This window comes from Aquarana catesbeiana, linkage group LG09 (genome assembly GCF_042186555.1).
Source record: "Aquarana catesbeiana isolate 2022-GZ linkage group LG09, ASM4218655v1, whole genome shotgun sequence".
In the NCBI taxonomy this organism is placed as follows: domain Eukaryota; kingdom Metazoa; phylum Chordata; class Amphibia; order Anura; family Ranidae; genus Aquarana; species Aquarana catesbeiana.
In genome coordinates, this window is record NC_133332.1 from 1,515,267 (window position 1) to 1,527,012 (window position 11,746).

At 55.5% G+C, this 11,746-nt stretch overlaps 1 protein-coding gene across 1 annotated transcript in view; it reads left to right on the plus strand.

Moving 5' to 3' along the window:
- The first annotated feature begins 1,874 nt into the window (after positions 1 to 1,874).
- Positions 1,875 to 11,746, plus strand: part of SH3BGRL (SH3 domain binding glutamate rich protein like) — a 47,987-nt gene continuing 38,115 nt past the window's right edge. The window contains exon 1 of the mRNA XM_073598050.1: positions 1,875 to 2,440. Coding sequence (XP_073454151.1) covers positions 2,396 to 2,440 — 45 coding nt within the window. The 5' untranslated portion in view covers positions 1,875 to 2,395. The remainder of the gene's footprint in view (positions 2,441 to 11,746) is intronic.

The window sequence follows — 11,746 nt, forward strand, 5'->3', positions numbered from 1 at the left end:
GTGGATTCCAATCTTTGGGTCCCCTAGTTGGGGACAAACTGTTTGTATTGGGAGCAGCTTCATTGAAGCAATTGAACAACATGGCACCAACCCCACCATCAATGATTGAGAAGATGAATCGAGGAAAGGGAGGTGTTGGGATGACGCCATGATGACACATGACATGCAAGATTTTTTAGCCCCGATGAAGTGGGGAGACAAATGTACCCAAAAACGCGTATCGGCTTAATATGGCCAAGCGCTGATATTAAAAGGCCTATTGAGGTCTGGATCTTTTATTGGCCTTTGATCCAGTAACTGGAGGAGTAACAGTCATGCACATATTGTCGTGTCTCAAAAAACAAAGGAACGTCTCAAATTCTTATGTGTCATTAGGAGGACTCAACATGGCGCCATCCCCACCTCCCTTTCCTCATCTTCTCAATCATTGATGGTGGGGATTGCCCCATGTTGAATCTTCCTGATGGCACATAAGACTTCAGGTCCTGATGAAGTGGGGAGACATTTGTACCCCTAAACGTGCTGGCTTATTGTGGCCAAGCTCTGGTATTAAAAGGCCTTTAAGGCCTATTGGGTCTGGATCTTTTAATGGCCTTTTCTCCTGAAAATGGAGGAGTAACAGTCATGCACATTGTCATGTCCCTAAAAACAAAATCAGCAAATGTCACTTTCACCAAACATTCACTGGTAGAGAATCAGCTGCTGTCCTATAAAACACATGGACCTGGAAGATTCACCTGCAGTGAAGGTCACATTTATTGTTTTATAAATCATAGGTGAGGTGGAAACAGTCTGGAGGGGTAAAAGTCATTCACATATTGCCATGTCCCTAAATACGAAATAACGTCTTGAAATCTTATGTCAGCATAAGGACTCAACATGGCGCCGTCCCCACCTCCCGGCCCTCGATTCATCTTATCACTCATTGATGGTGGTGATTGAGCCATGTTGAGTCATGTTGGAGCCATGTTGAATCCTCTTCAAGAGGACTCAACATGGCGCCATCCTCACCTCCCGTCCCTCGATTCATCTTATCAATCATTGATGGTGGTGATGGAGCCATATTGAGTCATGTTGGAGCCATGTTGAGTCCTCTTCAGGAGGACTCAACATGGTGCCATCCCCACCTCCCGTCCTTGATTCATCTTATCAATCACTGATTCAACATGGCTCCATCACCACCATCAGTGATTGATGAGATGAATCGAGGTACGGGAGGTGGGGATGCTACCATGTTGAGTCCTCCATCACCACCATCAGTGATTGATTAGATGAATCGAGGGACGGGAGATGGGGATGGCACCATGTTGAGTCCTCCTGAAGAGGACTCAACATGGCTCCAACATGACTCAACATGGCTCCATCACCACCATCAGTGTTTGATAAGATGAATCGAGAGACGGGAGGTGGGGATGGCACCATGTTGAGTTCTCCTGAAGAGGACTCAACATGGCTCCAACATGACTCAAAATGGCTCCATCACCACCGTCAGTGACTGATAAGATGAATCGAGGGACGGGAGGGTGGGGATGGTACCATGTTGAATCCTCCTGATGACATAAGACTTCGTGCCCTGATGAAGTGTGGAGACATTTTACCCCCACAACATGTCGGCTTATTGTGGTCAAGCGCTGATATTAAGACTTTGAAGGCCTATTGGGTCTGGATCTCTCATTGGCCTTTTCTCCAGTCACTGGAGGACTAACGGTAATGGATATTACATCATGTCCCTAAAAACTAAGGAACGACTTTATAAATCAGCAAAAGTCACTTTCACCAAACATTCACTGGTGGAGAATCAGCCGCCGTCCTATAAATCCTGAAAGATTCACCTGCAGAGAAGGTCACATTTATTGTTTTATACGTCCTGGGAGAGGGGCGAGGCATCTGGTGCCTCCTCCTCCTCTCCTCTCCTCCAGCAGCTGAAAGCAATAAATGTAAAGCAGGAAAATTCCTGTCTGGAAATCTCCCACAGATCAGAGGACTGCTGTGTGCAGCTGCTGCGCCTTTCCTGGGAGAAATAAAGTTCATTGAAGAAAAAAAGAGAACCTCCTCCCTGCCTGCAGAGCGAAAAAGGCAAGAGAGTCAGAGAGAAAGAGAGAGAGAGAGAGCAGAGGGAGAGAGAAGTCATCATCATCGTCATCCTCCTCCTCCTCATCATCATCGCACAGCCGCTGGGAGAGCCCAGCATCCTCATCCGTCATCCATCCCAAAACCACCATCCACCTGAAGACCACCATCCATCCACCTGAAGACCACCATCCGTCCACCTGAGGACCACCATCCGTCCACCTGAAGACCACCATCCGTCCACCTGAAGACCACCATCCGTCCACCTGAAGACCACCATCCATCTATCCACCTGAAGACCACCATCCATCCCAAGACCTCCAGCATGGTCATCACCGTCTATTACGCCAGTTCTTCTGGCTCCACCGCGGTGAGTACTTTGTGCTTCAACCGGGCTCACCACTGTAACGCTGTAAATGTTTCCTCCATTGACTCTTCCTATTCCTCCTTCTCCTGAGGTCTCATTTCTTCAGTAGAAGAAGAGAATAATTAAAGAATTATCTCCATAATTACAAAGTATCCAATCCTAGAGGATTGCAGCCTCTGGAGACACTTCTACAGTTACATTGTTAGCTGGAGAAAAGATACAAAGTCCAACCACAAGAAGAAGAACAAATCCAAACACAACACCCCCCCCCCCCTTCATATACTGACCCCCCCAATCCCACCGCTCACCCAGAGAGTCTCTGTACCAGAGGAGCTTACACTCTACTGTGCCCCCACGATCACACACTATTATACACTTATATATCTCCGACATATACCGCGAGTGCTGTACAGAGATCACTGAGCCAGTCACATCAGTCTCTGTACCAGAGGAGCTTACACTCTAATGCCCCCCCCCCCCCCGCAGTCACATGAGTCTCTATACAGAGGAGCTTACACTCTAATGTCCAACCCCCCCCCCCCCCCCGTCACACTCCTCCAGTCTCGGATTCTCTTTTGTATAATAATATGAGAAATGAAAACATCTCAGACAGGAAACGTCGGGGAGTTCGGAGCACAATGACCCTCTATATGTACACAGAATATTCTATTATATGTTGTCACTGATGTGAGACGTATATAGAAAATGTCCCCAACTGTTCTGTCTATGGAGAGCAAAGCAACTGAACATATCTCCATGTACATGTCCGACTGCAGCTTTATGAGGGGTTCTCACCATCCCTGTGCTGAGTTCCCGGGTCTGTACACCCGCTGTGCCCATTATGAGGGGTTCTCACCATCACTGTGCTGAGTTCCCGGGTCTGTACACCCGCTGTGCCCATTATGAGGGGTTCTCACCATCCCTGTGCTGAGTTCCCGGTCTGTACACCCGCTGTGCCCATTATGAGGGGTTCTCACCATCCCTGTGCTGAGTTCCCGGGTCTGTACACCCGCTGTGCCCATTATGAGGGGTTCTCACCATCCCTGTGCTGAGTTCCCGGGTCTGTACACCCGCTGTGCCCATTATGAGGGGTTCTCACCATCCCTGTGCTGAGTTCCCGGGTCTGTACACCCGCTGTGCCCATTATGAGAGGTTCTCACCATCCCTGTGCTGAGTTCCCGGGTCTGTACACCCGCTGTGCCCATTATGAGGGGTTCTCACCATCCCTGTGCTGAGTTCCCGGGTCTGTACACCCGCTGTGCCCATTATGAGGGGTTCTCACCATCCCTGTGCTGAGTTCCCGGGTCTGTACACCCGCTGTGCCCATTATGAGAGGTTCTCACCATCCCTGTGCTGAGTTCCGGGTCTGTACACCCGCTGTGCCCATTATGAGGGGTTCTCACCATCCTGCGCTGAGTTCCCGGGTCTGTACACCCGCTGTGCCCATTATGAGGGGTTCTCACCATCCCTGTGCTGAGTTCCCGGGTCTGTACACCCGCTGTGCCCATTATGAGGGGTTCTCACCATCCCTGTGCTGAGTTCCCAGGTCTGTACACCCGCTGTGCCCATTATGAGGGGTTCTCACCATCCCTGTGCTGAGTTCCCGGGTCTGTACACCCGCTGTGCCCATTATGAGGGGTTCTCACCATCCCTGTGCTGAGTTCCCGGGTCTGTACACCCGCTGTGCCCATTATGAGGGGTTCTCACCATCCCTGTGCTGAGTTCCCGGGTCTGTACACCCGCTGTGCCCATTATGAGGGGTTCTCACCATCCCTGTGCTGAGTTCCCGGGTCTGTACACCCGCTGTGCCCATTATGAGGGGTTCTCACCATCCCTGTGCTGAGTTCCCGGGTCTGTACACCCGCTGTGCCCATTATGAGAGGTTCTCACCATCCCTGTGCTGAGTTCCCGGGTCTGTACACCCGCTGTGCCCATTATGAGGGGTTCTCACCATCCCTGTGCTGAGTTCCCGGTCTGTACACCCGCTGTGCCATTATGAGGGGTTCTCACCATCCCTGTGCTGAGTTCCCGGGTCTGTACACCCGCTGTGCCCATTATGAGAGGTTCTCACCATCCCTGTGCTGAGTTCCCGGGTCTGTACACCCGCTGTGCCCATTATGAGAGGTTCTCACCATCCCTGTGCTGAGTTCCCGGGTCTGTACACCCGCTGTGCCCATTATGAGGGGTTCCCACCATCCCTGTGCTGAGTTCCCGGGTCTGTACACCCGCTGTGCCCATTATGAGGGGTTCCCACCATCCCTGTGCTGAGTTCCCGGGTCTGTACACCCGCTGTGCCCATTATGAGGGGTTCCCACCATCCCTGTGCTGAGTTCCCGGGTCTGTACACCCGCTGTGCCCATTATGAGGGGTTCCCACCATCCCTGTGCTGAGTTCCCGGGTCTGTACACCCGCTGTGCCCATTATGAGGGGTTCTCACCATCCCTGTGCTGAGTTCTCGGGTCTGTACACCCGCTGTGCCCATTATGAGGGGTTCTCACCATCCCTGTGCTGAGTTCCCGGGTCTGTACACCCGCTGTGCCCATTATGAGGGGTTCCCACCATCCCTGTGCTGAGTTCCCGGGTCTGTACACCCGATGTGCCCATTATGAGGGGTTCCCACCATCCCTGTGCTGAGTTCTCGGGTCTGTACACCCGCTGTGCCCATTATGAGGGGTTCTCACCATCCCTGTGCTGAGTTCCCGGGTCTGTACACCCGCTGTGCCCATTATGAGGGGTTCTCACCATCCCTGTGCTGAGTTCCTGTGTCTGTACACCCGCTGTGCCCATTATGAGGGGTTCTCACCATCCCTGTGCTGAGTTCCTGGGTCTGTACACCCGCTGTGCCATTATGAGGGGTTCTCACCATCCCTGTGCTGAGTTCCCGGGTCTGTAGACCCGCTGTGCCCATTATGAGGGGTTCTCACCATCCCTGTGCCGAGTTCTCAGGTCTGTACACCCGCTGTGCCCATTATGAGGGGTTCTCACCATCCCTGTGCCGAGTTCTCAGGTCTGTACACCCGCTGTGCCCATTATGAGGGGTTCTCACCATCCCTGTGCTGAGTTCCCGGGTCTGTACACCGCTGTGCCCATTATGAGGGGTTCTCACCATCCCTGTGCTGAGTTCCCGGGTCTGTACACCCGCTGTGCCCATTATGAGGGGTTCTCACCATCCCTGTGCTGAGTTCCCGGGTCTGTACACCCGCTGTGCCATTATGAGGGGTTCCCACCATCCCTGTGCTGAGTTCCCGGGTCTGTACACCCGCTGTGCCCATTATGAGGGGTTCTCACCATCCCTGTGCTGAGTTCCCGGGTCTGTACACCCGCTGTGCCCATTATGAGGGGTTCCCACCATCCCTGTGCTGAGTTCCCGGGTCTGTACACCCGCTGTGCCCATTATGAGGGGTTCCCACCATCCCTGTGCTGAGTTCCCGGGTCTGTACACCTGCTGTGCCCATTATGAGGGGTTCCCACCATCCCTGTGCTGAGTTCCTGGGTCTGTACACCCGCTGTGCCCATTATGAGGGGTTCTCACCATCCCTGTGCTGAGTTCCCAGGTCTGTAGGCTTTTGGGTGCACTTATGTTTATTGGGGTGTTCTAGGCTTCTTGTGTTGGGGATCTCAGGGGGTATTATGGGATGCTCGGCATGTCTGTGGTTGAGGCAACTTCCTGTTATTTGTATAAAGCTGTGAGTATTGAAATGTATGTAAGCGCACTCTTTACATTATTATGGGGGATGGGCGGGGAGACACGATGTGACGGTTCACAAAATTCTCTCCAGAGTCCAGATCCATCAGTGAGCTTCAGGTCCCTAATCTATATTCTGCATTCAGACCCCTCATGTCTCCCATTCCCTGGCTAGAGACCCCTCATGTCTCCCTCTTCCTTCTCCCCTTCTTTCGCTGGAGACCCCTCACATTTACCTGTTCCTTGACTGGAGACCCCCACAGCTCCCCTTCTTTGGATGTCCTTATGTCTTCTCTTCCTTGGTTGGAGACTTCTCACATCTCTCCTACCTTGCACCGAGACCCTCAATTTTTGACCTTCTGTCACCGATGACACCTCACATCGCCCCTTTCTTGGGCTGGGCCCCCCGATTGTTTCACCCACCTGGGTCAGAGACCCTCCATCTCACCTACTAGGCTGGGGACCTCCACGTTCTACATTCCTGGGCCTTAGACCCTCCACATTCCATCTTCCTGGGCCAGAGTACCCCCCAGACTCCCCTGCCTGGCTCAAGAGACCCCCTCCCCCCCATAAGTCTCCCCTTCCTGGGCCAGAACCCTCCCTATGGCTCACCTTCTAGGAAGCCCCCATCCCAGCCTAGAAATGGGGGATCTCAGAGGGTGAAATATCCGATGACTGACATTAATGTCATCCCTCCGGATCTATAAAACATGGCGGAGGCTTTGATGAGTCTCAGTGACGCTCGTTAAGAAGGTTTTTGTGGATTCTTATAAAGACTGAATCACACAACCATGGCTGATGATGTCATAGGTCAGTGATGGAGAACCTTGGCACTCCAGATGTTTTGGAACTACATTTCCCATGATGCTCCACTACACTGCAGAGTGCAAGAGCATCATGGGAAATGTAGTTCAAAAACATCTGGAGTGCCAAGGTTCACCATCACTGTCATAGGTGATTCTAGGCAATGATGTCACTGGGACAGCCAACACCATGGTTGTCATGGCCGGAAGAGGACTGATTCGGTGACACCGTTCAGGTGAAGGGACTAATTCCAGTGACACCATCCGGGTGAAGGGACTGATTCCAGTGACACCATCCGGGTGAAGGGACTGATTCCAGTGACACCGTTCAGGTGAAGGGACTGATTCGGGTGACTCTATCCGGGTGAAGGGACTGATTCCGGTGACTCCATTCGGGTGAAGGGACTGATTCCAGTGACACCGTTCAGGTGAAGGGACTGATTCCAGTGACACCGTTCAGGTGAAGGGACTGATTCCAGTGACACCGTTCAGGTGAAGGGACTGATTCCAGTGACACCGTTCAGGTGAAGGGACTGATTCTGGTGACTCCATTCGGGTGAAGGGACTGATTCGGGTGACTCTATCCGGGTGAAGGGACTGATTCCGGTGACTCTATCCGGGTGAAGGGACTGATTCCGGTGACTCTATCCGGGTGAAGGGACTGATTCCGGTGACTCTATCCGGGTGAAGGGACTGATTCCGGTGACTCTATCCGGGTGAAGGGACTGATTCGGGTGACTCCATTCGGGTGAAGGGACTGATTCCGGTGACTCCATTCGGGTGAAGGGACTGATTCCGGTGACACCGTTCAGGTGAAGGGACTGATTCCGGTGACTCTATCCGGGTGAAGGGACTGATTCCGGTGACTCTATCCGGGTGAAGGGACTGATTCCGGTGACTCCATTCGGGTGAAGGGACTGATTCCGGTGACTCTATCCGGGTGAAGGGACTGATTCCGGTGACTCTATCCGGGTGAAGGGACTGATTCGGGTGCCTCATTCGGGTGAAGGGACTGATTCCGGTGCCTCCATTCGGGTGAAGGGACTGATTCCGGTGACTCTATCCGGGTGAAGGGACTGATTCGGGTGACTCCATTCGGGTGAAGGGACTGATTCCGGTGACACCGTTCAGGTGAAGGGACTGATTCCGGTGACTCTATCCGGGTGAAGGGACTGATTCGGGTGACTCTATCCGGGTGAAGGGACTGATTCTGGTGACTCCATTCGGGTGAAGGGACTGATTCCGGTGACTCTATCCGGGTGAAGGGACTGATTCCGGTGACTCTATCCGGGTGAAGGGACTGATTCCGGTGACTCTATCCGGGTGAAGGGACTGATTCGGGTGACTCTATCCGGGTGAAGGGACTGATTCGGGTGACTCCATTCGGGTGAAGGGACTGATTCGGGTGACTCTATCCGGGTGAAGGACTGATTCCGGTGACTCTATCCGGGTGAAGGGACTGATTCCGGTGACTCTATCCGGGTGAAGGGACTGATTCGGGTGACTCTATCCGGGTGAAGGGACTGATTCTGGTGACTCCATTCGGGTGAAGGGACTGATTCGGGTGACTCTATCCGGGTGAAGGGACTGATTCCGGTGACTCTATCCGGGTGAAGGGACTGATTCCGGTGACTCTATCCGGGTGAAGGGACTGATTCTGGTGACTCCATTCGGGTGAAGGGACTGATTCCGGTGACTCTATTCGGGTGAAGGGACTGATTCTGGTGACTCCATTCGGGTGAAGGGACTGATTCTGGTGACTCCATTCGGGTGAAGGGACTGATTCGGGTGACTCTATCCGGGTGAAGGGACTGATTCCGGTGACTCTATCCGGGTGAAGGGACTGATTCCGGTGACTCTATCCGGGTGAAGGGACTGATTCTGGTGACTCTATCCGGGTGAAGGGACTGATTCGGGTGACTCTATCCGGGTGAAGGGACTGATTCCGGTGACTCTATCCGGGTGAAGGGACTGATTCCGGTGACTCTATCTGGGTGAAGGGACTGATTCCGGTGTCTCTATCCGGTGAAGGGACTGATTCGGGTGACTCTATCCGGGTGAGGGACTGATTCCGGTGACTCTATCCGGGTGAAGGGACTGATTCGGGTGACTCTATCCGGGTGAAGGGACTGATTCGGGTGACTCTAATCCGGGTGAAGGGACTGATTCTGGTGACTCCATTCGGGTGAAGGGACTGATTCTGGTGACTCCATTCGGGTGAAGGGACTGATTCGGGTGACTCTATCGGGTGAAGGGACTGATTCCGGTGACTCTATCCGGGTGAAGGGACTGATTCCGGTGACTCTATCCGGGTGAAGGGACTGATTCTGGTGACTCCATGCAGGCACATAGTTTCTGAGGGTGTCAGGTGACCTGTATGGCTCTCTATGGCTGTGATGTCCCCTTGCTGTACTGTGATTACTGGGGAGGAGCGCCCCCTGCAGCGTCTGTGGAGGGATAAGGGCTCTGCGGAGAGGAGGATGTGGCCCCTTTAAGGCTCGGAACGCGCACAGCGTTGGATTGTTGGCAGGGGATCCCAGGGAAGAGGCGGGAGAGGAATTCTCATCGCTCATCAATTCTAAAGGACAACACCAAGAAAGTCAACAAGAACACGGGAGGTTAATTGGCTTCTGTCTAAATTGTCCCCGGTATGTGTGAATGTGAGTTGGGACATTAGATTGGAAGCTCCTTGAGGGCGGGGACTGATGTGATGGAAGCTCCTTGAGGGCGGGGACTGATGTGAATGTATAATGTATATGTAAAGTGCTGCGTAAATTGACAGCGCTATATAAGTACCTGAAATAAATAAAAATAAATAAACATCCCTGAAACATCACATGAAATCTCCTCTTCAATTAGACTAGCTGAAAGCCGAAATCAGCCCTCGGGGGGGAGGGGGGCTGAGAGAGGTCGGGGGGTGAGCCCTCTGGGGGGCTGGGTGAGTTCAGGGGGATAAGCCTTCTCTGGGGGGGGCTGGGAGAGGTCAGGGGTATGAGCCCTCTCTGGGGGGGGGGGCTAGGATAGGTCAGGGGGATAAGCCTTCTCTGGGGGGGCTGGGAGAGGTCAGGGGTATGAGCCCTCTCTGGGGGGGGCTGGGAGAGGTCAGGGGGATGAGCCCTCTCTAGGGGGGTAGGCTGGGAGAGGTCAGGGGGGTGAGCCTCTCGGGGGGGGGCTAGGAGAGGTCAGGGGGATGAGCCCTCTCTGGGGGGCTGGGAGAGGTCAGGGGGGTGAGCCCTCTCGGGGGGGGGCTGGGAGAGGTCAGGGGGGTGAGCCCTCTCTGGGGGGGGCTAGGAGAGGTCAGGGGGATGAGCCCTCTCTGGGGGGGTTTGCTGGAGAGGTCAGGGGGGTGGGGCCCTCTCTGGGGGGGGCTAGGAGAGGTCAGGGAGAGGAGCCCTCTCTGGGGGGGGCTAGGAGAGGTCAGGGGGATGAGCCCTCTCTAGAGGGGGGTGGGCTGGGAGAGGTCAGGGGAAGGAGCCCTCTCTGGGGGGGGCTAGGAGAGGTCAGGGGATGAGCCCTCTCTAGGGGGGTGGGCTGGGAGTAGGTCAGGGGTAGGAGCCCTCTGGGGGGGCTAGGAGAGGTCAGGGGGTGTGCCCTCTCTATGGGGGGAGGGCTGGGAGAGGTCAGGGGGATGAGCCCTCTCTAGGGGGGTGGGCTGGGAGAGGTCAGGGGAACGAGCCTTTCTGGGGGGGGCTGGGAGAGGTCAGGGGGATGAGCCCACTCTAGGGGAGGTGGGTTGGAGATGTCAGGGGGATGTGCCCTCTCTATGGGGGATGGACTGGAAGAGGTTAGGGGGTGTGCCCTCTCTGGGGGGGGGGCTGGGAGAGGTCAGGGGGTGAGCCCTCCCTGGGGGGGGCAGGGAGAGTTCAGGGGGATGAGCCCTCTCTAGGGGAGGTGGGTTGGAGAGGTCAGGGGGTGTGCCCTCTCTATGGGGGGGTGTGGCTGGGAGAAGTCAGGGGAGGAGCCTTCTCGGGGGGGGGGGGGGCTGGGAGAGGTCAGGGGGATGGTGCCCTCTCTGGGGGGGGGGGGGGCTGGGAGAGTTCAGGGGGATGAGCCCTCTCTAGGGGGGGTTGGGCTGGGAGAAGTCAGGGGAAGGAGCCGTCTCGGGGGGTGGGGGGCTGGAGAGGTCAGGGGGATGTGCCCTCTCTGGGGGGGGGGCTGGGGAGAGTTCAGGGGGATGTGCCCTCTCTAGGGGGGTTTGGGCTGGGAGAGGTCAGGGGGAAGGAGCCTTCTCTGGGGGGGGCTGGGAGAGTTCAGGGGGATGTGCCCTCTCGGGGGGGCTGGGAGAGGTCAGGGGGGTTGCCCTCTCTGGGGGGGGGTTGGGAGAGGTCAGGGGGGTTGGGCCCTCTCTGGGGTGGGGCGGGAGAGGTCAGGGGAGGGAGCCCTCTCTGGGGGGGGCTAGGAGAGTCAGGGGGGTGAGCCCTCTCTAGAGGGGGGTGGGCTGGGAGAGGTCAGGGAAGGAAGCCCTCTCTGGGGGGTGGCTAGGAGAGGTCAGGGGGGTGTGCCCTCTCTATGGGGGGGAGGGCTGGGAGAGGTCAGGGGGATGAGCCCTCTCTAGGGGGGGTGGGCTGGGAGAGGTCAGGGGAACGAGCCCTCTCTGGGGGGGGGGGCTGGGAGAGGTCAGGGGGATGAGCCCACTCTAGGGGAGGTGGGTGGAGATGTCAGGGGGATGAGCCCTCTCTGGGGGGACTGGGAGAGGTCAGGGGGTGTGCCCTCTCTATGGGGGATGGACTGGAAGAGGTTAGGGGGTGTGCCCTCTCTGGGGGGGGGGGCTGGGAGAGGTCAGATGGTGAGCCCTCCCTGGGGGGGGCTGGGAGAGTTCAG